General features: G+C 39.4%; 2 protein-coding genes across 4 annotated transcripts in view; one reads left to right on the forward strand and one right to left on the reverse strand.

Moving 5' to 3' along the window:
- Positions 1–3,527, reverse strand: part of REEP3 (receptor accessory protein 3) — a 97,088-nt gene extending 93,561 nt beyond the window's left edge. Inside the window, exon 1 of one of the 3 annotated variants that reach the window (XM_057734779.1) lies at positions 3,311–3,527. Coding sequence is in view for 2 of the 3 variants with exons in the window: in XM_057734777.1 (XP_057590760.1) it covers positions 3,311–3,342 (32 nt within the window). In the remaining variant the exon portion in view is untranslated. The remainder of the gene's footprint in view (positions 1–3,310) is intronic. The other 2 variants (XM_057734777.1, XM_057734778.1) reach the window with 2 other exon arrangements.
- Positions 2,967–24,193, forward strand: part of JMJD1C (jumonji domain containing 1C) — a 285,860-nt gene continuing 264,633 nt past the window's right edge. Inside the window, exon 1 of the mRNA XM_057734771.1 lies at positions 2,967–3,125. The gene's annotated coding sequence lies outside the window, so the exon portion shown is untranslated. The remainder of the gene's footprint in view (positions 3,126–24,193) is intronic.

A 24,193-nucleotide genomic window follows, 5' to 3' on the forward strand; every position in this document is an offset into this window, starting at 1 on the left:
TTGTAAGAAAGTCAATAAAAACTTTAGAAATGGTCCACATCAAAAAAAAAAACCTAAAGAAAAAAAGTTTGGAGATTACTACATCTCTCTATCTCTACAGAGAAAGAAACTGAGCTCTGTAATCAGTGAGAGGTTGACCTGTTTTCATCTAGAAAAATGGTACAGATGAACCGGTTTGCAAGGCAGAGACAGAGACACAGATGTAGAGAACAAATGTATGGACAACAAGCGGGGGTGGGGGTGTGGGGGTGGGGGGCTGTGGGATGAACTGGGAGATTGGAATTGACATATATACGCTAATATGTACAAAATAGATAACTAATAAGAACCTGCTGTATAGCAAAAAATAAATTGAGTAATTAAAAAAAGTGTTAACAGTTCACATCTTAAAAAAAAAAAAATTCCAGATTTCCAATGGTAACAATGACAACGATAGTCCAATAATATTTCTTGCTATACCACCTTACTCCTCTCTCCCTCATTAAAAAAAAAAATCTATCTACATATTACATTTTAAGTGCAAAACAAATGTCAGTCACCACATTTGGTGTGTTTTGGTTAAACTAATTTAATCTTTACAACAGTTTTAAGGAGGTAAATATTACAACCATTTTAAGCCAAGGACAATGAACCTCAGATTTAGTATGTTGCCCAGTCCACGCAGCTATTAACTGGCATCCAAGTGTGATTACCAAGTCACTGCTCTGCCCAGATATGGTGCTCATGCGCACAGGGAGCTCTGGTTAAAGAGGGTCCTTGTGTTCCTTGCACACACCAGCAGAGGTTCATGTTGAGAGAACTGTGTGATGCTTCTTCAGGCTCAGGACTCGCCTGGCTGTTCCAGTGGATTAGAAAGAATGTAGTAAATTCTGTCTGCTCATGGGAAAAAACTTTCCAAGTTTGTGTAGACCCTGGGGTAGATCCTTTGTGGTCTTATGTGCGATCAAGGGAGTAGAAAACATTTAGCGCTTAGAGAAAGAGAAACTGTGGAGAGGAGGGGCAAAATATCATGATGCTTATATTTCTTGACAACTCTGCTTTTTAATATGCTAATGTTCAAGGGCTCACGAAACACATTTCCTGACACTTGATAAATACATTCCCATGAACTTTCCTCCCTATTTTGCTCTCTTTCCTTCGCCTCACAGTTTCAATGCTGTAGGTTCTAGCATTGAAGGCTTTAATTCTCTCTCCAGTTAGGGAACCCCTTAAGTGGTCTGCCCATCTTCATAGTCTCTCCGTTCACAACTATCTCATACAGGGGAGAGAATCTCCTAAAGCAAAACCATTGCTGCCTAATAATAGTTATCACTTTGTGAAATTCCTTGAAAACAGGCCCCAGCCTACCTTTCCAGCTTTCTCTCACCCGAGTCTCTTAGGTCCTCCTCTGGGCTATCCCTCCTCTGTTCTTTGGCTCACAGTGATCCCTTTATCTGGAATCCTCTCCTTTTTCATCTTTGGCTGTCGAATTTCAGTCTGTCCTTTAAGGCCCATCTTGAATGTAATCTCCCTTGCTTTTTCTGATTCTCCAACCAGATATAATCTCTTCCTTGTCTAAACCTTACAGCTCTGGGTGTAACTCTTATAAGACTTGACCTGTGCTGCAGGTATTGGTGTATTCCAACTGTCAGTTCCATTTAGATCAGTTCTGTATTATTAACCTTTGTGTTCTAGATAGCACACAGAAAAGACATCCATACTTATAGTTAATGATCAAAAACAAAAATCTGATTTTGAGTAATGCAAACTAAATCAAAGTGCTTCACAATTTTCTGTCGGTTAAAGAACTGGTTAAAGGAACCTAGAGAACTAAAAAATAAAAAAAAACTACAGTGTCTTAATGGGACACTTGATTTTCTAGGCGCTGACACAATTGATAGACATCTTCTAGGTCAGAAAAGGTATGTCTGTGTTATGAAAATAACAAAGAAGGCCCCAAAAGTCTAAAAAAAAAAAAAAAAAATCCAGATATCTGTGGTATGCTTTTGTTTCTTGATTTTTAGTTTTGTACAGATGAACACGGGACACTCTGAAGCTTTAAAACTAAAAACTATACCAAGGAAGAAAAAACTGTATGAAGACAATCAAATGACACATTTTGAATTTTTGTAAATCAGGTAAAACAGGGCTTCTAGGCGATTGATTCACTCTCCAAAAAAGAAACCAACTCAAAACAAATAAACAAAAAACCAGAAAAATTAGCTTTTCTCCCCATTGAGAAATAAATTAAAAACCTGGTAATGTTATTTTTCTCACATTATAAAGCAAACCAGAGACGCCTGCCACGTCATAAAAACATTTCATAAAGGTACAGAGATAATACTACTCCTACAGAGATCATGATTAATGAATCCACAGGCCCCTGGCTGTAACTACGTCATTGTTTACTTCGTGACTTCTGTTTTCGAGGAGGGGGTTAAGTCAGGGAGGATGGGAGGAAATTAGTTTAAACTGTAGTCCAACACACACCTTTACACGGTAAACACCACAACTCAACTAATCTTTTTCTTATGAGCCTGTAGCACTTGTTGGTAAAAGCAATGAAATGAACCGATAATTTAAACAAAGGCAACTGGCACCTGCAGCCCCTCAAGCCCTTTGCAAATATTTCCACCAAGACAGGGCCAAATTCTGGGATGTGAATGAGCAGGCCACTGTCCCCACTGAATAAAGAGCTCCTTTCTCGATAAGCTGTACATCTTGGGGCCCCTGAGACCCTTCCCAGGGATCTGAGCTGGGAGCGGTCCCGGATTTTTAGACGCATCTCTCCTCCTACGACACGTGACCGAATGGCAATCAGCCGCCCTGGGAGACCCGCAACACGCGATACAAAGGCTCGGAGCGGCCCCTGCATCCTCCTGAGGAGGATCCAGCAGCCTCCCGCGCTCAGCTGCTGCGGAGCCTGCGCAGGGCGCCGCCGCGAGGCGCGCCGCTCCCGGGCCCGCAGGGCGGTGCCGCGCAGCGCGGGGAGCGGGAGCGGGAGCGGGGAGCGCGCGCCGCCTGCCCTGCGCGCCTGCCCACCCAGCGCCGCGGGAGAAGGGCCGGCGAGCCGCACGCAGTCCGGCCGCGCCGCAGCCGCCGGGCGCTCGGCCGACGCAGGGAGCCCCGCAGCGACGTGGACTAGGGTGAGGAGGCCGAGGGCTCCCAGACCCCGGGCCGGCCCGAGGCCAGGCCTGGCCAGGCCTAGCCAGGCCAGCCCACCCCGCCCAGGCCCGGGCCTTTCCCTTCTCTTCCTGGCTCCTGCCCCCCCCTCCCCTCCCCTCCCCCGGGCCTCGCGTGGGGGGTGCGGGGCGCCGTGCGCGGCACTTACACCACGGCTCTGGAGATGATCCAGGACACCATCTTTCCGGGGGGCTCGGGTCCCACCGCGGGGGTGGGCGGGCGCCGAGCGTGGCGGACCAGGCCGCCAACGGCAGGCCACGCGTTCGCCGGCTCCTCGCGCTCCCCGGGGCCGCGCCGGCGCCCTCGGGAGCCGGGCCCGGTGTCTGCGCGCGGCGGCCGGAGCTGAGCGGCCGTCGGTCCCCCGCCCGTCCCCGCCCGCGGCGGAGCCGCCGCCGAGCCAGCCGGCCAGCCCCGCCCCTGCGCTCCGCTGATAGGCAGCGGCGGCGGCGCGTTGGCCGAGGCCGGGGCTGGGCGGCCGGGCTCCGGGGGCTGGGCTGGCGGGACCCCGGCCCGCGCCGGATGGCCTCGCGGCCCGGATCTCTGGGCTGTAACTTTCCTCTTCCTGTTCCTTACGTCCCTGGGACGGCCACTTGGCGTGGGGGAGGCTGAGGAGGGGGACCCTGGGGTAGGGGTTGTCAGCGCCTGTGTGAAAAGCAAAATAGGAGCGGGAACTCCGTGTCCGATAGAAGCCTCTGGACCAGGCCCTGGGTTCTGGAGAGGAAAGACTTCGAGATGTGTTTAGCCACATCCGGTGTTCTCTCTGTTCTCTGAGGCCCTGGACATCGTCAGAGCACCGCATTTTAAGGCAGACGTCGTCGGGAGGATCTTTGCCCAGGCCTGTGTGTACCAGGAGTCTCCTGGTGCATGGTGCAGTGCAGGGAGGGGCAGAAGGAAAGCACTGGATTTCAAGTTTGCAGTAGTGGGTGTGTGTGTAGATACCGCTTTTCTGGGCCTCCTAGGGCACCTCTGCATCACAACATCCACAAAGCCAGTTTTACAAACACACCTCTGACCTGCCAGATACTCAGAGTAAAAGTTGGGTCTAGGATTCCTGACCTGTCCTGCTATTTACAGTTGTCTGTTTTTTTGGGAGGTTGGATTACTGCTTACACCTTGCAGCTCTTGCAGGTATCAGGAGACGGAATTTAAATTCTAATTTCTTTTGGTAGCAGTACCAAGCCGAGAAAGTGATTTTAAAGTTTAATTCTCATTCTTTTTTCTGTTAAGACGATAATAAAAGGTAATTCTAGTATTCAGATGGTACGAAGGATAAAGGATGAAATGTGGGTTTCAAGCCTTTAATTGAAAGCCCTGGGAATATAACAGCTTATTTTGTGACCATAATGTCATTTATTCTTTTTGTTCCTCAATTTCTGCATAGTAAGAAGATGGTGATAATACTGCAGCTTACCTCTTGCCTTCCGGGGTGACATAAAGCATACTAAATACATGTTTAGAAAGTTCTACCACTTGCTTGAGAGAAAATCAAAAGCAAATCTAGATTATCTTGAATTCTTTTAAGGCCCCAGGTTCAATACCTTTAGTAATATTTTCATTATTTAAGGAATGAAATCAGAAACTGCTTTCTACTCTTGCATTAAGGCTCTTTTTGCTTATTTACCCATATTAAAAAAAGTATATTTAAATTTCAGAGATCTCATTCATGAAAATTTGCATTTGTTTGGAATCTTATTGTTGGCCATCGGTAAGCATTATTTGGGGATCAGATGTGCCACATGAACACCGATTTTCTGGAAAATTCTCTTGCCCAGTAAAACTCAAAGCTACTTGAATGGCATTCAGATTCCTCCATGAATAGGTCCTGAAATGTTTTTACAGCCTTAATTTTTACAGCCCTCCCAACCTCTAAAGTATCCTCTCCCTTTCTTCTCTGAAACCAAGCTGTGTTTTCATGCTCAGGGCCTTTGCTTGGACTTCATTTTTTTTTTAATGATTTGTGTCCCATTCTCTACCTGTCAGAGTCTTTTTCAGTGTGCTATGCCATGAAGATGTCCTTGATTTTCATAGTTATTCATAATTTTCTCTAGGCCCCCAAAATTTATTACATTCTACTTTATTATCATGGTTATATTTTACCAATGTCTAAACTACTGGATGGTAAAATGTTTAAGGACAGGTATGGTATATTAGTTATTTGTGTTTTCCTAGTGTCTGGAATAGGGTAATTGCCCAGTAAAAATTCAAATAATGTTTTTTAGATACAGTCACTCTCTTAAGTATGAAAACTTGATAAAATTTCAGCCTTGTACCGTGGAAGTCTCTTAAAGATGTCTCTCTTGCCTTCTTATTTTGGGGGTCATCACTCTGAATATTATTTCACTGCATCATAATGCACTAATTCTTTCAGGGGTTGTTGAGATACATAGGACTGCTGACTGCTCTCTGAAATGTCTGTAGGCTGATGTGTGTTAAATTTCTTTCTGTATGCTTATTATATCTTCAGCCTCCTCCACATTCATGCCACTTTTTGCTGCTCTCAATCTGCAACAGCCCCCTTCTTCACATCTCAATATGCCGTGTGTTGGAAACCACCTACCTTGTGCTACAGACAAGTTGTTGAGTCAACCTTTACAACTCAGAGCCTAGGTATTGTTTATTCCTGTTTGGTACACTGGAAGCTGAGATTTAGAGAGCTCACTGCCAGTGACCACATAACTCATAGGTGATAGAACTGAAACTATTATCCACGCTTCCCAAACATTCTTTACATTATACTGTGATAGTCGAATTGTGTTTAAGGCAGTGGGTCCAGATGGGGATTCCAAGTTGGGAGGCATTTTTGGGGGTTGGAATGACTGGGGCTAACCACTAGCATTTGATGGATGGGGACCAGGGATGCTATATACTCTTTGTAAATGCATGGGCTGTCCTGAAAAAGGAATGTTCGTTCCCATGTTCTGACATTTGTGTAATACGTGTAATTATCGGAACCTAGAACCTCCATTTTACACATAAACCATGGTTTTAACTGAGACTGAATTTTCCAGTGTCTATTTCCATATGCACCTGTTGTGCGAAAGAAAGGTTTGTTTTGTTCACAACTTGATCGAGTTGGTTCACAACTTGATCGAGTTGTTTACAGTTTTGGAAAAACTGCATCAAAAACTACTTTGCATTCATAGCTGTCTTGGTTAGCTACTAATTACTGTAGTATGTCTTCTAGTTCAGTTTTGTTTCAAGATTAACATATTAAAATACATATCTTAATTTAAATGATTTTCATTTTGCTTCTCCAGTCATATTTTATTTAGGATACGTGGGTTCGTTTGAAGGCTGTAGGGAGATTGTTTTTAATTTCATTTCAGGTGACAAAGCAGAAGTTAGGAAATATTTTATGGAAAGGGGGGCATCAAGCCTGGTATGGTTGAGAATTCTTAGCCTCAACAAAGAGTAATTTCATCTGAGGAGGAGTCTCACATGGGAAGTACCCAGATTTTAGTAGTGGGTGTATTGGGCTGTGCCTTCAGTAGTTGACATCTAGTAGTAGATGGCCATTAGATTAGTGCTTCATGGTGTAAGGCAAGGCTCTGGAGACAGTGGGAGAAAAGGAAATACATTACCTGCTGCCTTTTAAAGTGTGATCTCTTTTGGCATACTTGAGATCATTTCTTGTTTAGAAGATGAAAAATTGTTTCTTTAAATACTAAACTGAATTGCTTTTTAAAAAAATATTACTAGTATTCATTTGAGTGCTTCCTTCATTGTGTTCTAGAGAGAGTTTTCTTTGGGTATGGAGTTTAATCGTGGTGGGATGTAGCATATTTAGGGCAAAGGACAGTCTATCAGGAGACCTATTTCTAATTGCCAGTAATGTGATGTTTGGCAAGTCTGTTTCCTGTTAAATGGGGATGATAATGTTATGATGATCAAATGCAGGGGGCTTTAAAAACTGAGGGTAATTAGGCTATTAAAAAGAATGTTTCTCTTATGCATTTTCACTTAGAGTCCCTGGGAGATATGTGGAATGTGTGTCTTCCACATGTTAAAGGAGTTTATTTATTAGGAAAAGAAAGTGGGAACGTACCTAGGAGAGCAGGTAGTGAGAGAATCACAGGGTACAGAGATAGTATCTATTGTATATAATTAATGAGTATGCTGATGAAACTGAATACTAGGTCACCTTTCCATTTCTGTTGGAGGAGTATTTTCAAGTGCTTAAAAATATTTTTATATACAGAAAGGCTAAAATGACGAAATGAGTCTACCTTTAATCGTTGTTTAGAAAATGGTGTGAGGGAGAGGATCTTAAAGAGAATGACTTAAAAGACAAAACCTGTTTTTTTCCATCTGCTGCCAGGTATAAGTTTTTTCTGTCTTAGCCAGTTTGCTTTATGGTACTATGGTTACAACAGAGGTCAGATTTGGCATCTGACATTGAAATCAAATTATAAAGAAATAATATTAAAAATACAGGACTTGGATTGCATTAGAATAAAAAGATTAGATTCTGAATTAAGTATTTGATAATTACTAGCTAACATTCAATGAAGGATGCAAAATACATCTGTGATGGCTGCATCTAGGGAACCCACATATCTGAGGTTCTTACACATTTGAGGTAGCAGCTTTGCTTACAATGATTGAGGATTTAGATGTATTTGAGGCACTTTCACTATTATTTAAGTCATAGTTCCCAGTTTTGAAATCAGGGTAGACCTGTGATTTCAGGTATTGTTCAGGTGCATATGGGGGTTGTTATGATTTAATTTACAGAGAGCTGAAATATTTGATAATTCTGTTCTGTCTAGTAAGCAGAGCTTTAAACAAATTTTGTTGATGTTTGTGTGTGCTAGTTCAAAGCACATGGAATAAAATTCAAAAGGGTGAACAATGAAAAGTTAGTCTTCTTTTATCACCTGTCTCCAGCTATCCAGTTCCTTTAGAGGCCTGTCTCTGCTGCCAGGTTTTGTTTTGTTTTGTTTTTTCCCCCAAGAGTAAAGTCTAGAAAGTGACCCAATTGTATATAGGCATTTAGTCTAAGATAAAGGTAGAATTTTGCATCAGTTGGGGCTTGATGCATTTATTTATTAAATGATTTTATGACAGGCAGCTAGCCATTTAATAAAATCTGAGGAAAAAGTAGTTTTTGATGGATAACAACTGTAAATGTAAAAACTAAAAGTACCATGAAAGTATAAAAAGAAAACATATGTGAAGTTAATATAATCTTGGTAATAATGGAAAGGCCTGTCAAAGCATGTCAGAAACCAAAAAGGCAAATTTCATAGACTTGATTACATAAGAATTTAAAACTCCTGTGCTATCAAAAACAATATAAATAAGATTTCAAGACGAATGACAAATTGAGGAAAAAATTCATAAAACCAGACAAAGGTTGATATTTCTTAATATACAAAGCACTCATTTTAAAAAACCATTAATTAAAAATCTATCTCAGAGCTCAGGATCTCTGGTTTCCAGTCTGGCATGTAAGAAGCAGCTTAGTAGTTGCCACTGTATTCTAACAACAAGTAAAAAGCTGAAAAAACTAAAAAAATCAATTCTTCTTAGATGCTTCAGAGAACTGAGGTCGCAGGATAAATTGCTGTCTCCCAAATTGGAGAAACAGACATATGGAGAATCACAACTCACCAGAGTGGAAACCTCTGCAAGAACCAGTGGCAGGGTAGGAAAATCTAAACTGTAATTGAATCTGGAGGCTCAGTGTGGACTACTCTGAGAGTTAAAAACTGCAAGAGAATCCAGTCATAGGAGCTCTATCCAATCTGCACAATTAGTATTGGAGAGAAATTCCCTCTGCTGGAAGCAAGGGAGGGAAAAAGAAACCATTTTGAAATACACCAGAGCATTCTGCTCTTCCTAACACAGTATGCCCTCAGGAGAAACTATTTTACCACAGCCTAACCTAACTGGGGGACGGGAAGTACTCAACACCAGCCCGCTCTAGCCTTCTGCCAGGGGAAGGGAAAAATCCAGTTGGAGCCCCTCTAGCCGTACATGTAGGGCAAGGGAAATACATAACTCCTGCCCCCCCAGCCATCCTGTCCCATCTAAGGGGAAGTGGGTACGAGAAGCATTGGTGAAGTTTATAGTCTAGAGGTTTAGAGCCGCTGAAAGACTGAGACCTAATCATAGGACTATAGAATGCTCCCCCTTCCCCACCATACTACTACTTTACTAAAGATCTGTTTACCACAGTTCTTTTTACCCAGTGCCTCATGTCTGCCTTTCAACAAAAAATTACAAGGCATCTAAAAGGCAAAAAATCAGTTTCAAGTAGCTGAGCAGTCATCACAACAGAGTCAGGTATGGAAAGAATGTTGGAATTATCAGACCAGGAATTTAAAAAAGAACTATGATTAATATATCAAGGTTTTTAATGGGGACACGAGACAACATGCAAGCGTAGATGGACACTGTGAGCAGAGTGGTAGGAATTCTAAGAAAGGATAAAAAAGGAATGTCCCTTTTCACCATTGCTTTTAACATCATACTGGAAGTCCAGCTTAATGCAATAAGACAAGAAAGGGGAAAAAAATTATACTGATTAGGAAGAAAGAAAACTGTATTTGCAGTGTTATTTCTACATGATTGTGTAAAACATCCGAAATAATTGACAGAAAGATTCTTGGATTATAAGTGATTATAGCAAAGTTGCAGGATACAAGGTTAGTATAAAAAAGTTAATTGCTTTCATATATGCTGTCCATGAAAAAGTAGAATTTGAAATTGAAAGCACAATATCATTTACTTTTGTGTTCCCTCCCAAATGAGAAACTTAGGTATAAACCTAACAATATGTGTATAAGATGTATTTGAGGAAAATTGTAAAACTCTAATGAGGGACTTCTCTGGTGGTCCAGTGGTTAGGACTCTGCACTTCCACTGCTAGGGGCCTGGGTTCAGTCCCTGGTTGGGGAACTAAGATCCAGAAGCCACACAGAGTGCCCCCCCCCCAAAATAAAAAGGGCAGAGGACAGAGGATTTTTAGGGTAGTGAAACTATTTCTGTAAGTTGTTACACTGGTATAAATGTCATTATTCTTTTGTCAAAATCTATACAATATACAACTCCAAGGGTGAGTTCTGATGTAGTCTGTGGACTTTGGGTGATAACGATATGTCAGTGTAGGTTCATCAATTCTAACAAGTGTAACGCTCTGGTGGGGGATGTTAACAGTGGGAAGGTTGTATGTGTGTGGGGACAGAAGGTATAGGGGAACTCTTTGTCCTTTCCCCTCAATTTTTGTGAACTGAAAACGGCTGTAAAAAATGAAGCTTACTAATGGAAAAAAAAAAATCTTGGCAGAAAAAAATGCACAAAGAATATCAACATATAATTTATAAAAGTGGTGCAAACAGCCAGGACCAACTGTAATCCTAACTGATTTACGAATATGCATGGTGCAAGTTACTGGATCTTGTTCAAGAAGCATAGTTCAACCCCAAAAGATAGTAAAAAGGAATTCCATTTTTCCTCAAAGAGCATTAAAGGGAATTTAATTCATAAACCATATTATTCTTGCAAGGTCTTCTCTGCTCTCCCATTTCTCTTACTGCCCTGGGGCTTCTTACAGGTCACACTCTAAAGCTTCTTCCTCAGATCCCAGCTAACAAGGTCACTTCCCCCCAATATTTTTACTTGTTGTCTTTACTGTGTTGGTCAGCTTAGTATCAGCAAGTCATTCCTTTTTAAGAAAGAAAAAATAAGTGGAAGGAGGAGGGCTGTGGACATTCACATGTTGATAAAAATTTCCATGTCAAACTAAGAAAATGTTTTCAGTTTCACTGATTATTAGAAAAATCCAGATGAAAATTTTCTTTCTTATTGCCAAATTAGCAAGTATCAACTTAAATGTTGGCGCGTGTGAATGGTATTGCCAAGTCCCTGTTGACATTTTTGGGGGAGAAATTATACATGTTTATGTGTGTGTTATATTTACATACTTATAAGTGCCAAGCTTTTGATTGAGTCCCCCTTCTGAGAATTTATCCCGGGCCTTTTAGTTCAGTCTGTGTGAGTATGGGCCCATCAAATATGTGTTTAAAAGGTTTATTTTCATCCTCTTCCCGTTACATTTTCAGAAGTGACTCCAAACTATATATCTCTGAATTGTTCAACCTGTGTTCAAAACCTGTGATGGTTCTTAAAAGGTAGATTCTCAGTTTCTCTTCCAGACCAAGCAAATCAGAATCTCTGGGTATGGCCTAGGGATCTTTTTTTAAGAAGCTCAGTGTAATTAGATATAAAATTAACTGTATGGTTAAATAATTAGAGCCATTCTTTTGGGCTCTAAAGTTTGTGAACTTATGCTCTGATCAGGCTCCCATCCCATCCAGCTGTAACCCTGGAAGGCCTTGAGCAGAATACTTGTCAATCCTTAATTCTTTGAATTTCAGTTCTCCTTACCTCACCTTGAAATTCCTTTATATAATTTACCACCCTCCTTTAAAAAAAAATATTCCTGGTTCTAAGAAAACCTTACCTTGAAATTCCTTTATATAATTTACCACCCTCTTTAAAAAAAAAAATATTTTATTCCTGATTCTAAGTACCCCTTGCTAAAAATTACTCAAAGAAGCTCTTCATCTTTTTTTCACAACTCTTTCCAGATACTCTGTGCTCTTTCTTCCTTCTCTCCTTCCCTAACACCTTCCCTTCTTTACTGAATCCTATTTTTGAGACTTACTCTGTTGTTACTTGTGACTGTAGTTCACAGATATCCACCACTATGTAATATCCATCATATGTAGTATATATAATATGTTTTTCATTCCAAATAAGAGTATTTTGGATGCTTGAAATTTTTTTTTTGCTCTAGCTGCTTATAGTAAGGTTTATGTAAGGTGTGTGATATGTAAAGCATCACATTTAAAGCATAATAAGCATCATATTTTAAAAGTTGTAGGTATGTTTATGATTGTCATCCTTCCTACTGGGTTTTAAGCTTCTTGAAAGCAGGAATTGTATCTAACACGTCTCATCCTGCATTACCAACCTTACATATAGTAATAAATATTTGCTTCATTGATTTGAATTTTGTTCTTTACTGTTCATGCAGCACCCTCTTGAAAACTCAGTTTTCTATAAGCCTCAAATTTCAAAAGAGAGAACTACTGATAAGTAAAATACTTAGCCATGCTATCATATATGAAAATTGCATTTAAAATTTCAACAACTTGATCAAAATAAATATGAATTAGCAAGATAATAAATGGCAAGAATTCTTAGTTCTTATTTGACAATTTTAAATTGGTACATTCTTGAAGTCTTTTAAAATATTAAGCTGTCACTTTAGTTTCTCTTTCTAGAGATGGAAATAATCTCTGGTTAGTTGTGTAATATTTAGTGTTTACAAGAAGCTTTCATTTCACAGGTCTAGAATAATAGGAATAATGTAGTTTTTATAAATTCTAACAGAAAAAGAGAAAATGGTTATATTTTAAAATAAGGAATGTTTTTAGCTTTATGATATAATTTTATTATAGAACTTATTTTTTTAATTTTTATTTTATATTGGAACATAGTTGGTTAACAATGTTGTGTTAGTTTCAGGTGTACAGCAAAGGACTTGTACTATTATATTAAAAATGGTACTGATGAACCCAGTGACAGGGCAAGAATAAAGATGCAGATGTGGAGAATGGACTTGAGGACACAGAGTGGGGGGCGAAGGGGAAGCTGGGATGAAGTGAGAGAGTAGCATTGACATATATACACTACCAAATGTAAAATAGATAGCTAGTGGGAAGCTGCTGCATAACACAGGCAGACCAACTCGATGATGGATGATGATTTAGAGGGCTGGGATAGGGAAGGTGGGAAGGAATTGCGGGAGGGAGGGTATATGGAGATATATGTATAAATACAGCTGATTCACTTTGGTGTACAGCAAAAACTGGCACAACAGTGTATTTATATTCCAATAAAGAGCTAAAAAAAAATGTTGCTAATAGGGTCATGTTGGTACTATGTTGGAAAGTTTCTTGAAGGCAGCGCTTGCTGGCATGCTGTTTATTCACCTGTCCTGGGCCTGGCACATTGGCTTCAGTTCACAATAAGCACTGTGCCGAGGAGCCTGGGTTTTATGATCCCAACTCTAGCTCAAATGATTAGACCTGAGCCGGTGAGTTTATCTCACTGGACTTCTGTTTCCTCATCTGCCAAATAAACTTTAGACTGTTTTTATAGGGTTATTAAGGTAAGCCTTTAGACTCCTTGTCTTCATAGGATTATTAAGAGAATTAAACAAGGAAATGTATGAAATCCCTTCATAAACCGAGCATTGTAATGGAGATATGAGATGTTTTTAGATTAGTAAAAATCTAGCACAAATATTCAAGACCACCTTTTGCAGTGGGGAGAACAAATGAATTTGGGAGAAGCATACTGTGATATATGGGAGAAAAAATATGTGCAGATAACCACGGCCCCAGATAATGTGCCTCGTAAAAACCTTTACTGATTTTGAAGTTCATAGGAAAGGAAGAGATTGCTTTGTTTGGGGGAAAGAGCTCAGATGCTTCGAAAGTTAATACTTTGGTAGGGTCTTATACTAGTAGAAAAGAGGGAAGAGAACACAGGCAGGAAGTCTTGAAAGTTCAGCACAATGCTGGAAATCAAGTAGAAGTACTGCATGAGAGAAGCCGAGCCTGGAGAGTATGTCTGTGAATGCCATACTGTCTATAGGCTGTGAGGAAGCCTTCCAAGGACTTTAAGCAGGGGAGTGTTGTCGTTAGATGGCCTTTGTGATCCTTCATCAGGATTTGAGGAAGTACTGGAGGCAGGGTGATCAGTTCCAAGGCTATTATGTTAATCTGGGGGGAAGATGATCGGGGATTTAACCAAATGCTCTTAACTTGGGGTCCACAAATTAGGTGTTCCTGGATAGAATTCAAGAGGCCATGAACTTGGTGAAAAATTACACATTTCCCCCACTAACTTTTCCTGAAAATTGTATATCCTTCAGCTAGAGTGTAGGAAACAAACTACAGTAATACTTGTAGTACTTTTAACTTTTTGTCAGTATAAATCACAGATATTTTCACATCACATTAAAGTTGTTGCAGGTGTCTTGAAATATTACTTACACCACACATTGTTACTCTGAAACCGTGGTAGTTATTAGTTCTGCTATGAGGTCTTACTATTTAATGAGTTGATAAAGAAGCACATATAGTGTTACCAAATCACATTTTCTTTGTTTTGATAACTGTATTTCAATACAAATTTTTTTTATAATCCCATACTTAAGAAATTAAAAAAAAAAACTAAAACGTTATTTTGATTCCATCAGATTACCGAAGGGGGGTTCGTGACACAAAAAGGTTAAGAATTCTTGGTAAACTGAGGCAGTGCCTTTTCCAGAATATACTGGAACTTTGCCATTTTTGGCAAGTCACATTAAACAAGTTTAAGTCACTGTTCACTTCTCTAGAATAAATTGGTTGAAGTAAAAGATCTATAAGATCTCTTCTGGCTCTAAAATTCTGCTCTTGATTTCTCCCCCTCCAAACCAACATTTTCCATAGCCTTCCCAATCTTGCTAAATTACATCACCTTCCATGCAGTACATCAAGTGAAAAATGTAGGAGTTATCCTTGATTTCTTTTTTTTCCTCACCTGTTCTCACTTGTCTTTGCACTGAGAGGACTCTCAATTCTACTTCCTAACCTTATGAATCTGTTTGTACCTTTCTCTCTCTACCATCTCTCTCAGCTGGACTACTGCAAGCCCTCTAATGGGTCTCCCTATTTCTGTTCTTCACCTGCTATAGTCAGTAACCTGCATAGCAACCAGAGGGGCCATGTTAGTATACAAATTATAGGACTTTGTAAAGCTTAAAACCCCCTTCAGTGGCTTTCCTTGCACTGGGATTAAAAACCCTGGGTGAGCTGGCCCCTGCTAGTGTTTCTGACTTCATCTGATATCACTCTCCTCCCAGGCCCCTAAGCTTCAGCCACACTGGCCTTTTTTCTATCTTAAGGTCTTTGTATTTATTGTTCCTGGCTCCAAAATGAGCAACTTTCCCTTCTGTATTGGATTGTTTTTTTTTTGTTTTTTAAGAGCTTTTATTGAGATACAATTGACATACAGTAAACTGCATATTGTATTGGATTCTTAATGTCATTCAGATTCCAGGGTGCCTCCTTTATTGATCACCCGGTCTAACATAGTCACCTAATCACTCCTAGGTCATCTTATTCCAGTCCTCTGCAGTAGTGCTCACCACTGCTGATGCTCTTGTTTTCTGTGTCTCCTTTACTTAGAATGTAAAGTCTGTTAGAGCAGGAACATTGTCCTGTTTTCACTTGCTATGTTCCCAGTACTTAAAAATAAATGTTAATTGAACTGTTTTGTATTATATGAAGTCTTAGTCCATAAGTATTTGGGACTACACTAATTGCTATGAGAATATTCAAACTATTTGGATTTTAAAACTCAGAGGGGCTGGTGATAACTTGAAGAATGAGAAAATGTGTCCAAAGCAAGTAAAATGGGGAATGAGAAAGAGTTTAGAGTTATCGATGATTTGATGGTGTCATCATATAGGAAATAAAAATAACTGCTAAAGATTCCAAGGAGGAATCATGAATTTTTCATTCAGCAAGTTGGGGGTGGGGAAGTTGTGTTAGTTGTGTAACATCCTTCAGGATTTTGAGAGGTTAACTCTAGCCAAAAAAGTACAAAAGTAAGTAATGACTTTATACGTTGGGTATAATACTATACCTTTTTTTCCCCTTTTGGTCTCACTGTGACGCTTACAGGATCTGAGTTTACCCAGGCCTTCAGCAGTGAAGGCACAGAGTCCTAACCACTGGACCACCAGGGAATTCCCGATATTACACTTTCTCTCCACAGGCTGCCCGTAGCATTTTATGGAGTGTGTGCCAACCAAAATCAGCTTTAATATTACACTCATTTTAGAATGTTATGGTAGAGTATGGCTTGTAGCAGCTCAAGTGAAACTATCAAGGGAGCAGAAAAGGGAAAAGAGAGCATTTAGGTGACACAAGCCTGTGAACGCTGGTGGAGTTAGATACTTCTTAGTCCATTGATATGGGGGCCAGGATCGAGACCCAGGGACCATACACGAAGCAGCTGCTAGGAGGTGTTCACTAGTTGAAGAAGCAGAGCTAGGCAGTTGGATGGAGGGTAAGTCAGCAAGTAGCCAGGAGAATCAGAAAAAACTTGGAAGAAGCCAGGCAAATGAAATAATTGTCCAGGATTCATAGCAAAGAATAAATGTTGAGCCAACCTCAGCTGCCTTTACTCAGCTCATCCTAGTGATTGAGAGCTAATCTCAAAGTTTTCTAGGCCTGCCAATGGTAATAAAAAGCAGCTGGGGGGTTATGAGTGGGATTTGGAGGAGAAAGAGACTAGAGTGAGGGTGAAGCAAACAAATTTCTGGGGTAGAAGTGTTTGTCAGGCAAAGATCAGATGTTAGATCCATCACAGATCACTGAGGTCATTTAGTCCATTGTCTCCCCAAATTTTCACACGAGATCTATTAAGTTGTTTTTCCATTATGAATCCCATATTACAAAAATATTTTTCTTCAAAACCTTTGATTATTAATGATTTGCCACCCCATTTTTAACCAAGGACTGTAATTAGAGCAGCAGATGCTACCCATACTGAAATGATGTAAGTTTAACTAAAGAAAAAAAAACAACAAAAAAACCCGTACAGTTTAGCTACCTTGTATGGATTTTCAGTTAAATGGTTGAATTGGTTGTTTTATTTAGATTTTTCAAATATTAAAAATGACCTGTGGCTTTTAGAGGTTGAGGGCTTTGGAGCTTGGCCATAGAAGCCCTGAATTTATTTCTCAGGCCCTTTGACTTCAAATCTTTGTCGCTTAAGAGCTGTGTCATTTTGCATAAGGTACTTAGCTCTAAGACTTAGTTTCCTCATTTGCAAAATGAGTGTAGTAATAGTATCTACCTCAGGAAGTTAATTTGAGGATCACATGAGTTAATGTTTTTAAGCACTGGTGTAGTTCCTGATACATGGTGCAGCTTCAGTAATTATTAGCCATTATTCTGTTTTTATAATTATTATTGCTATTTGGAGCTATGCAGCTCATATTCCTGGGATTGTATTGTAAATTTTGGATTCAAAGTTTGATCTTTTTATCCCTAGGAACTGATTCCCTTTCCTTTAATCCCAAGAAAGATGGAATTGAGAAAAGAATTTATTATATTGGTAGTTGTGACTGGAGGGAGAATGAAGAGCTGGCAGGTTTTTAAAATCTCCAGCCTATTCAAAAAAACAGCTGTTCTTCATTCACTGAGCACAGAGTGAGAGGAAACAAGCTTCAACTTCAATAGTAAGTGGACTGTGGAGGTACCATAAAGAGCTGCCGCTGGTGTTTCAGAGGTCACTTTATGTTGAAGTAAGGAGATAGAAGGGATAAAATTCACACATTGGCAAAATTTGTAAAAATGATTCTCACCTTAAGTGTTTTTTATGCATTGCATTTTATTGCAACACATTTCATGATTGGAATCTATGAAAATGAATGTATATAGAGTATATTTCCTTGGTAGCCGTTGGCGTGTTATTTTAACATGGGAACAAAAACGTTTCCCTTAGAAGTTGTATTTGTCTTACTCATTTTAGAAAAGATTATTAAATAGTGAATTTGGCTAGATTTTAAATAATAAAATGAAGTCTTTCCCCTCTCTCTACCTCACTCCCTCTCTCCTTCTCTTTTCCTTCCCATACCACCACCAGTTTGTTCTCAGGTGGTGATTTTGCTGCAGAATTAATAAAATAATCACCTGGCAGAAGTAGTGGTACTATTTTTTTAAATTAATTAATTAATTGGCTGTGTTGGGTCTTGGTTGCAGTGTGTGGGCTTTCTTCAGTTGCGGTGAGCAGGGGCTACTCTTCATAGCGGTGCAGTGGCTTCTCATGCTGTGGAGCTTGGGCTATAGGTGCATGGGCTTCAGTAGTTATGGCATGAGGGCTCAGTAGTTGTGGCGCATGGACTTAGTTGCTCTGCGGCATGTGGGGTCTTCCCAGACCAGGGATTGAACCCGTGTTCCCTGCATTGGCAGGCAGATTCTTGACCACTGTACCATCAGGGAAGTCCCAGTAGTGGTACTGTTCTTAATAAAATGATTTTTTTTTAAACCGTGAAAAGAATCTTAGATTTAACACCTTTTAAGAGTAAGTACAGGGAGGAAGAGCTTAAAAATCTAACATGGTAATATGGTTTTTTAACCTTAAAATCAAAGCACAATTAACATTAGTACCTTTGATTTAGTCTTTCAGTGAGTCAGTTTTTGTCTCCTGCAGCACCTTTGTAGCTAGTGTAAAATTTACTGATGGTAATTGTACGATTAAATTGCATGTCTTTCTGATTCTTATAACGAAAATATTATAAACTGTCTGCATAGTATCCAGTAAGGTGGCATTGAAGGGAGCTGAGCATTCGTGTATCCTGATTAAGGTACATGCCCAGCAGGTCCAGGAACTGAGACCTGCGTTTAAGCTCTGGCCCTACCTCTTATTCACTGGGAATCTTGGGCAAGTTACTCACTTTTTGAGTTTTTTGGTCTCCATCAGTAAAGTAGGAAATATGGAATCTATCTCATAGGGATGTAATAATTTATATGTGCTATAATTCTAAAGTGCTATTGAAAGTGTGACAGCATTATTTATTTATTTATTTATTTTATTTTTTATATTTTATTTATGTATTATTTTTCGGGGGGTACACCAAATTCAATCATCTTTTTAAAAAAATTTTTATTTATTTATTATTTTGGGGGGGTACACCAAGTTCAATCATCTGTTTTTATACACATATCCCCTTATTCCCTCCCTCCCTCGAGTCCCCCCCCCACCCTCCCCGTCCTCTAAGGCATCATCCATCCTCGAGTTGAACTCCCTTTGTTATACAACAACTTCCCACTGGCTATCTATTTTACAGTTGGTAGTATATATATGTCTGTGCTACTCTCTCGCTTCGTCTCAGCTTCCCCTTCACCCCCCGCCCCCCCCAAACCTCGAGTTCTCCAGTCCATTCTCTGTATCTGCGTCCTTGTTCTTGTCACTGAGTTCATCAGTACCATTTTTAGATTCCGTATATGTGAGTTAGCATACAATATTTGTCTTTCTCTTTCTGACTTACTTCACTCTGTATGACAGATTGTAGTTCTATCCGCCTCATTACATATAGCTCCATCTCATCCCTTTTTATAGCTGAGTAATATTCCATTGTGTATATATGCCACATCTTCTGTATCCATTCATTTGTTGATGGGCATTTCGGTTGCTTCCATGTCCTGACTATTGTAAATAGTGCTGCAATGAACATTATGGTACATGTTTCTTTGGGGATTATGGTTTTCTTTGGATATATGCCCAGAAGTGGGATTACTGGATCATATGGTAGTTCTATTTGTAGTTTTTTAAGGAACCTCCAAACTGTTTTCCATAGTGGCTGTACCAACTTACATTCCCACCAACAGTGCAGGAGAGTTCCCTTTTCTCCACACCCTCTCCAACATTTGTTGTTTCCAGATTTTGTGATGATGGCCATTCTGATGAGTGTGAGGTGATACCTCATTGTGGCTTTGACTTGCATTTCTCTGATGATGAGTGATGTTGAGCATCTTTTCATGTGTTTGTTGGCCATCTGTATGTCTTCTTTGGAGAAATGTCTATTGAGGTCTTCCGCCCATTTGTGGATTGGGTTATTTGCTTTTTTGGTATTAAGCTTCATGAGCTGCTTGTATATTTTGGAGGTTAATCCTTTGTCCGTTGTTTCATAGGCAACTATTTTTTCCCATTCTGAGGGTTGCCTTCAAGTCTTGTTTATGGTTTCTTTCGCTGTACAAAAGCTTTTAAGTTTCATGAGGTCCCATTTGTTTATTCTTGATTTGATTTCCCTGATTCTAGGAGGTGGGTCCAAAAGGATCTTGCTTTGATGGATGTCAGAGTGTTCTGCCTATGTTTTCCTCTAGGAGTTTTATAGTGTCTGGCCTTACATGTAGGTCTTTAATCCATTTGGAGTTTATTTTTGGGTATGGTGTTAGGAAGTGTTCTAATTTCATTCTTTTACATGTTGCTGTCCAATTTTCCCAGCACCACTTATTGAAAAGGCTGTCTTTTTTCCATTGTATATTCTTGCCTCCTTTGTCAACGATAAGGTGCCCATATGTGTTTGGGCTTACTTCTGAGTTCTCTATTCTATTCCATTGATCTTCCTTTCTCTTTTTGTGCCAGTACCATACTGTCTTGATCACTATGGCCTTGTAGTATCGTTTGAAGTCAGGAAGCCTGATTCCACCAACTCCATTTTTCCTTCTCAAGATTGCTTTGGCTATTCGGGGTCTTTTGCGTTTCCATACAAATCGTAAGATTTCTTGCTCTAGTTATGTGAAAAATGCCATTGGTAATTTGATCAGGATTGCATTGAATCTGTAAATTGCTTTGGGTGGTACAGACATTTTCACGATGTTGATTCTTCCAATCCAGGAACATGGTATGTCCCTCCATCTGTTTGTGTCATCTTTGATTTCTTTCATCAGTGTCTTAAAGTTTTCTGCATACAGATCTTTTGCCTCCTTAGGCAGGTTTATTCCTAGGTATTTGATTCTTTTGGTTGCAATGGTGAATGGGAGAGTTTCCTTAATTTCTCTTTCTGCTCTTCTGTTGTTAGTGTATAGGAATGCAAGAGATTTCTGTGCATTAATTTTGTATCCTGCTACTTGACTAAACTCATCAATGAGTGCTAGCAGTTTTCTGGTAGAGTCTTTAGGGTTTTCTATAGATAATATCATGTCATCTGCAAAGAGTGACACTTTTACTTCTTCTTTTCCAATTTGTATTCCTTTGATTTCTTTTTCTTCTCTGACTGCTGTGGCTAAAACTTCCAAAACTATGTTGAATAATAATGGTGAGAGTGGACACCCTGGTCTTGTTCCTGTTCTTAGAGGGAATGCTTTCACTTTTTCCCCATTGAGAGCGATGTTGGCTTTTGGTTTCTCATATACGGCTTTTATTATGTTGAGGTAATTTCCTTCTATGCCCATTTTCTGGAGAGCTTTTATCATAAATGGATGTTGAACTTTGTCAAAAGCTTTTTCTGCATCTATTGAGATGATCATATGGTTTTTATCCTTCAATGTGTTGATATGATGTATCACATTGATTGATTTGCATATATTGAAGAATCCTTGCATCCCAGGGATAAACCCCACTTGATCATGGTGTATGATTTTTTTAATGTGCTGTTGGAGTCTGTTAGCTAGTATTTTGTTGAGGATTTTTGCATCTATATTCATCAGTGATATTGGTCTATAGTTTTCTTTTTTTGTGACATCTTTGCCTGGTTTTGGTATCAGGGTGATGGTGGCCTCATAGAATGAGTTTGGGAGTGTTCTGCCTTCTGCTATATTTTGGAAGAGTTTGAGAAGGATAGGTGTTAGCTCTTCTCTAAATGTTTGATAGAATTCGCCCGTGAATCCATCTGGTCCTGGGCTTTTGTGTGTTGGGAAATTTTTACTCACTGCCTCAATTTCCGTACTTGTGATTGGTCTGTTCATAGTTTCTATTTCTTCCTGGTTCAGTCTTGGAAGATTGTATTTTTCTAAGAATGTATCCATTTCTTCCAGGTTATCCAATTGATTGGCATATAGTTGCTTGTAGTAGTCTCTCATCATCTTTTGTATTTCTGAGGTGTGTGTTGTTACTTCTCCTTTTTCATTTCTAATTCTGTTGATTTGCATCTTCTCCCTTTTTTTCTTGATGAGTCTGGCTCATGGTTTATCAATTTTGTTAATCTTCTCAAAGAACCAGCTTTTAGTTTTATTAATTTTTGCTATTGCTTCCTTCCTTTCTTTTTCAGCATTATTTATTTAAAAAGTGCATTATATTGATAAGGTTTGGTGGTTCTCTACGAAGTCACCTTTGATAGTTAAATATTTGTTTGTAATGGACAGTTGTAAACACGTGAATTATATGCCTGTCCTCTTGTTAGGTTACTTATATTTACCCCTAGTGAAATCCTAAAAAGTGACTATTTAAAGGCTGATCTGCTTAATAGGAGTATGTTTAAAATAGACAAGGTACAAAGTAGATTACTGACTATTAAGTAGTGGAGTTTATTAAGATGATAGCATTATCCCAATCTTTTTTTAAATTTTAATCAGAGCAAATTTTTAAAAACTTAGATATAGGGAACATATAATGTTATATCAGTTTCAGTTGTACAGCATGAATTCATATTTGTATATCTTGTGAAATGGCCACCACAATAAGTCTAGTTAACATTCATCACCATACATGGTTATAGAATTTTTTTTAGAATTTATTTTTTGGCCACACCCAAGTGGCATGTGTCACCTTAGTTCCCCAACCCGGGATGGAACCCGTGCCACCTGCAGTAGAAGCGTGGAGTGTTAACCACTGGATCTCCAGGGAAGTGCCAGAATTTTTTTTTTGTTGTGATGAGAACTTTTTAAGATTTTTCTCTCTTAGCAACTTTCAAATATACAATAAAGTATTATTAACTGTCGTTGTCATGCTATACATTACATCTCTATGACATTTAATTTATAACTGGAAGTTTTACCTTTTCACCTTTTGACTCCCTTCTTCCATTTCATCCACCTTCCACTCCTACACCCTCCTGCCTCTTTTCTTTATCTATGAGCTTTCTTTTTTCTAAATAGATTTCACATAGAAATGAGATCATATGGTATTTGTCTTTCTCTGTCAGACTTATTTCACTTAGCATATGCCCTTAAGTTCCATCCATGTTGTTGCAAGTGGTAAGATTTCTTTTTTTTTAATGGCTGAATAAAATTTCATTTTACACACACACACACACACACACACTCACACACACACACGCACCCACTTTCTTTATCCATTTACCCATAGATGGACATTTGGTGATTTCTGTATCTTGGCTATTGTATGTAATGTGGCAGCAAACACGAGGATGTGTACATTATTTTTAGTGAGTTTTTTCGTTTTCTTCAGATAAATAACCAGAAGTGGAATTGGTGGATAATATGGTAGTTCTATTTTTAATTCTGTAAGGACCCTCTATGCTGTTTTCCATAGTGGCTGCACCAATTTACATTCCTATCAGTAGTGCACGAGGGTTGCTTTTTCTCCACATCCTTGCCAACACTTGGTATTTCTTGTCCTTTTGGTAATAGCTGTGTTAACAGATGTGAGATGGTATCTCATTTTGTCTTTGATTTGCATTTCCTTATGACTAGTGATGTTGAGCATCTTTTCCTGTTGGCCTTCTGTATGTCTTGTTTGATAGAAATGTTGATTTAGATCCTTTGCCCAATTTTTAAATGGTATTGTTTTTGCAGATGGTATTTGTTGCTTGAGATCTTTATATATTTTGGATATTAACCCCTTATCAGATACGTGATTTTCATTTTTTTAATAAACTTATTTATTTACTTACTTATTGGCTGTGTTGGTCTTTGTTGGTGCATGTGGGGTTTCTTTCTCTAGTTGCAGTGAGCAGGGGCTACTCTGCTTTGCAGTGCATGGGCTTCTCATTGCAGTGGCTTCTCTTGTTGCGGAGCATGGGCTCTAGGCATGCGGGCTTCAGTAGTTGAGGCACGCAGGCTCAGTAGTTGTGGCCTATGGGCTTAGTTGCTCCAAGGCATGTGGGATCTTCCTGGAGCAGGGATCAAACCTGTTTCCCCTGCATTGGCAGGCGGATTCTTAACCACTGTGCCACCAGGGAAGTCCCTGTGATTTTCATTTTGTTGATGGTTTTCTTTGCTGTGTAGAAGCTTTTTATTTTGATGTAGTCCCAGTTGTTGATTTTTGCTTTCGTTGCCTTTGCTTTTGGGGTCATGTCCAAAAAAATCATCACCAAGACTGATGTCAGGGAACTTATTACCTTATTGTCTGTGTTTTCTACTGAGAGTTTTATGGTTTCGGATTTTACCTTCAAGTCTTTAATGTATTTCAAGTTATTTTTGTATATGGTGTAAGATAGTGGTCCAGTTTCATTCTTTTGCATGTGGCTATCTAGTTTTCCAAATGCTGTTTA

This window comes from Hippopotamus amphibius, chromosome 5 (assembly GCF_030028045.1).
Source record: "Hippopotamus amphibius kiboko isolate mHipAmp2 chromosome 5, mHipAmp2.hap2, whole genome shotgun sequence".
NCBI classification, from domain to species: Eukaryota; Metazoa; Chordata; class Mammalia; order Artiodactyla; family Hippopotamidae; genus Hippopotamus; species Hippopotamus amphibius.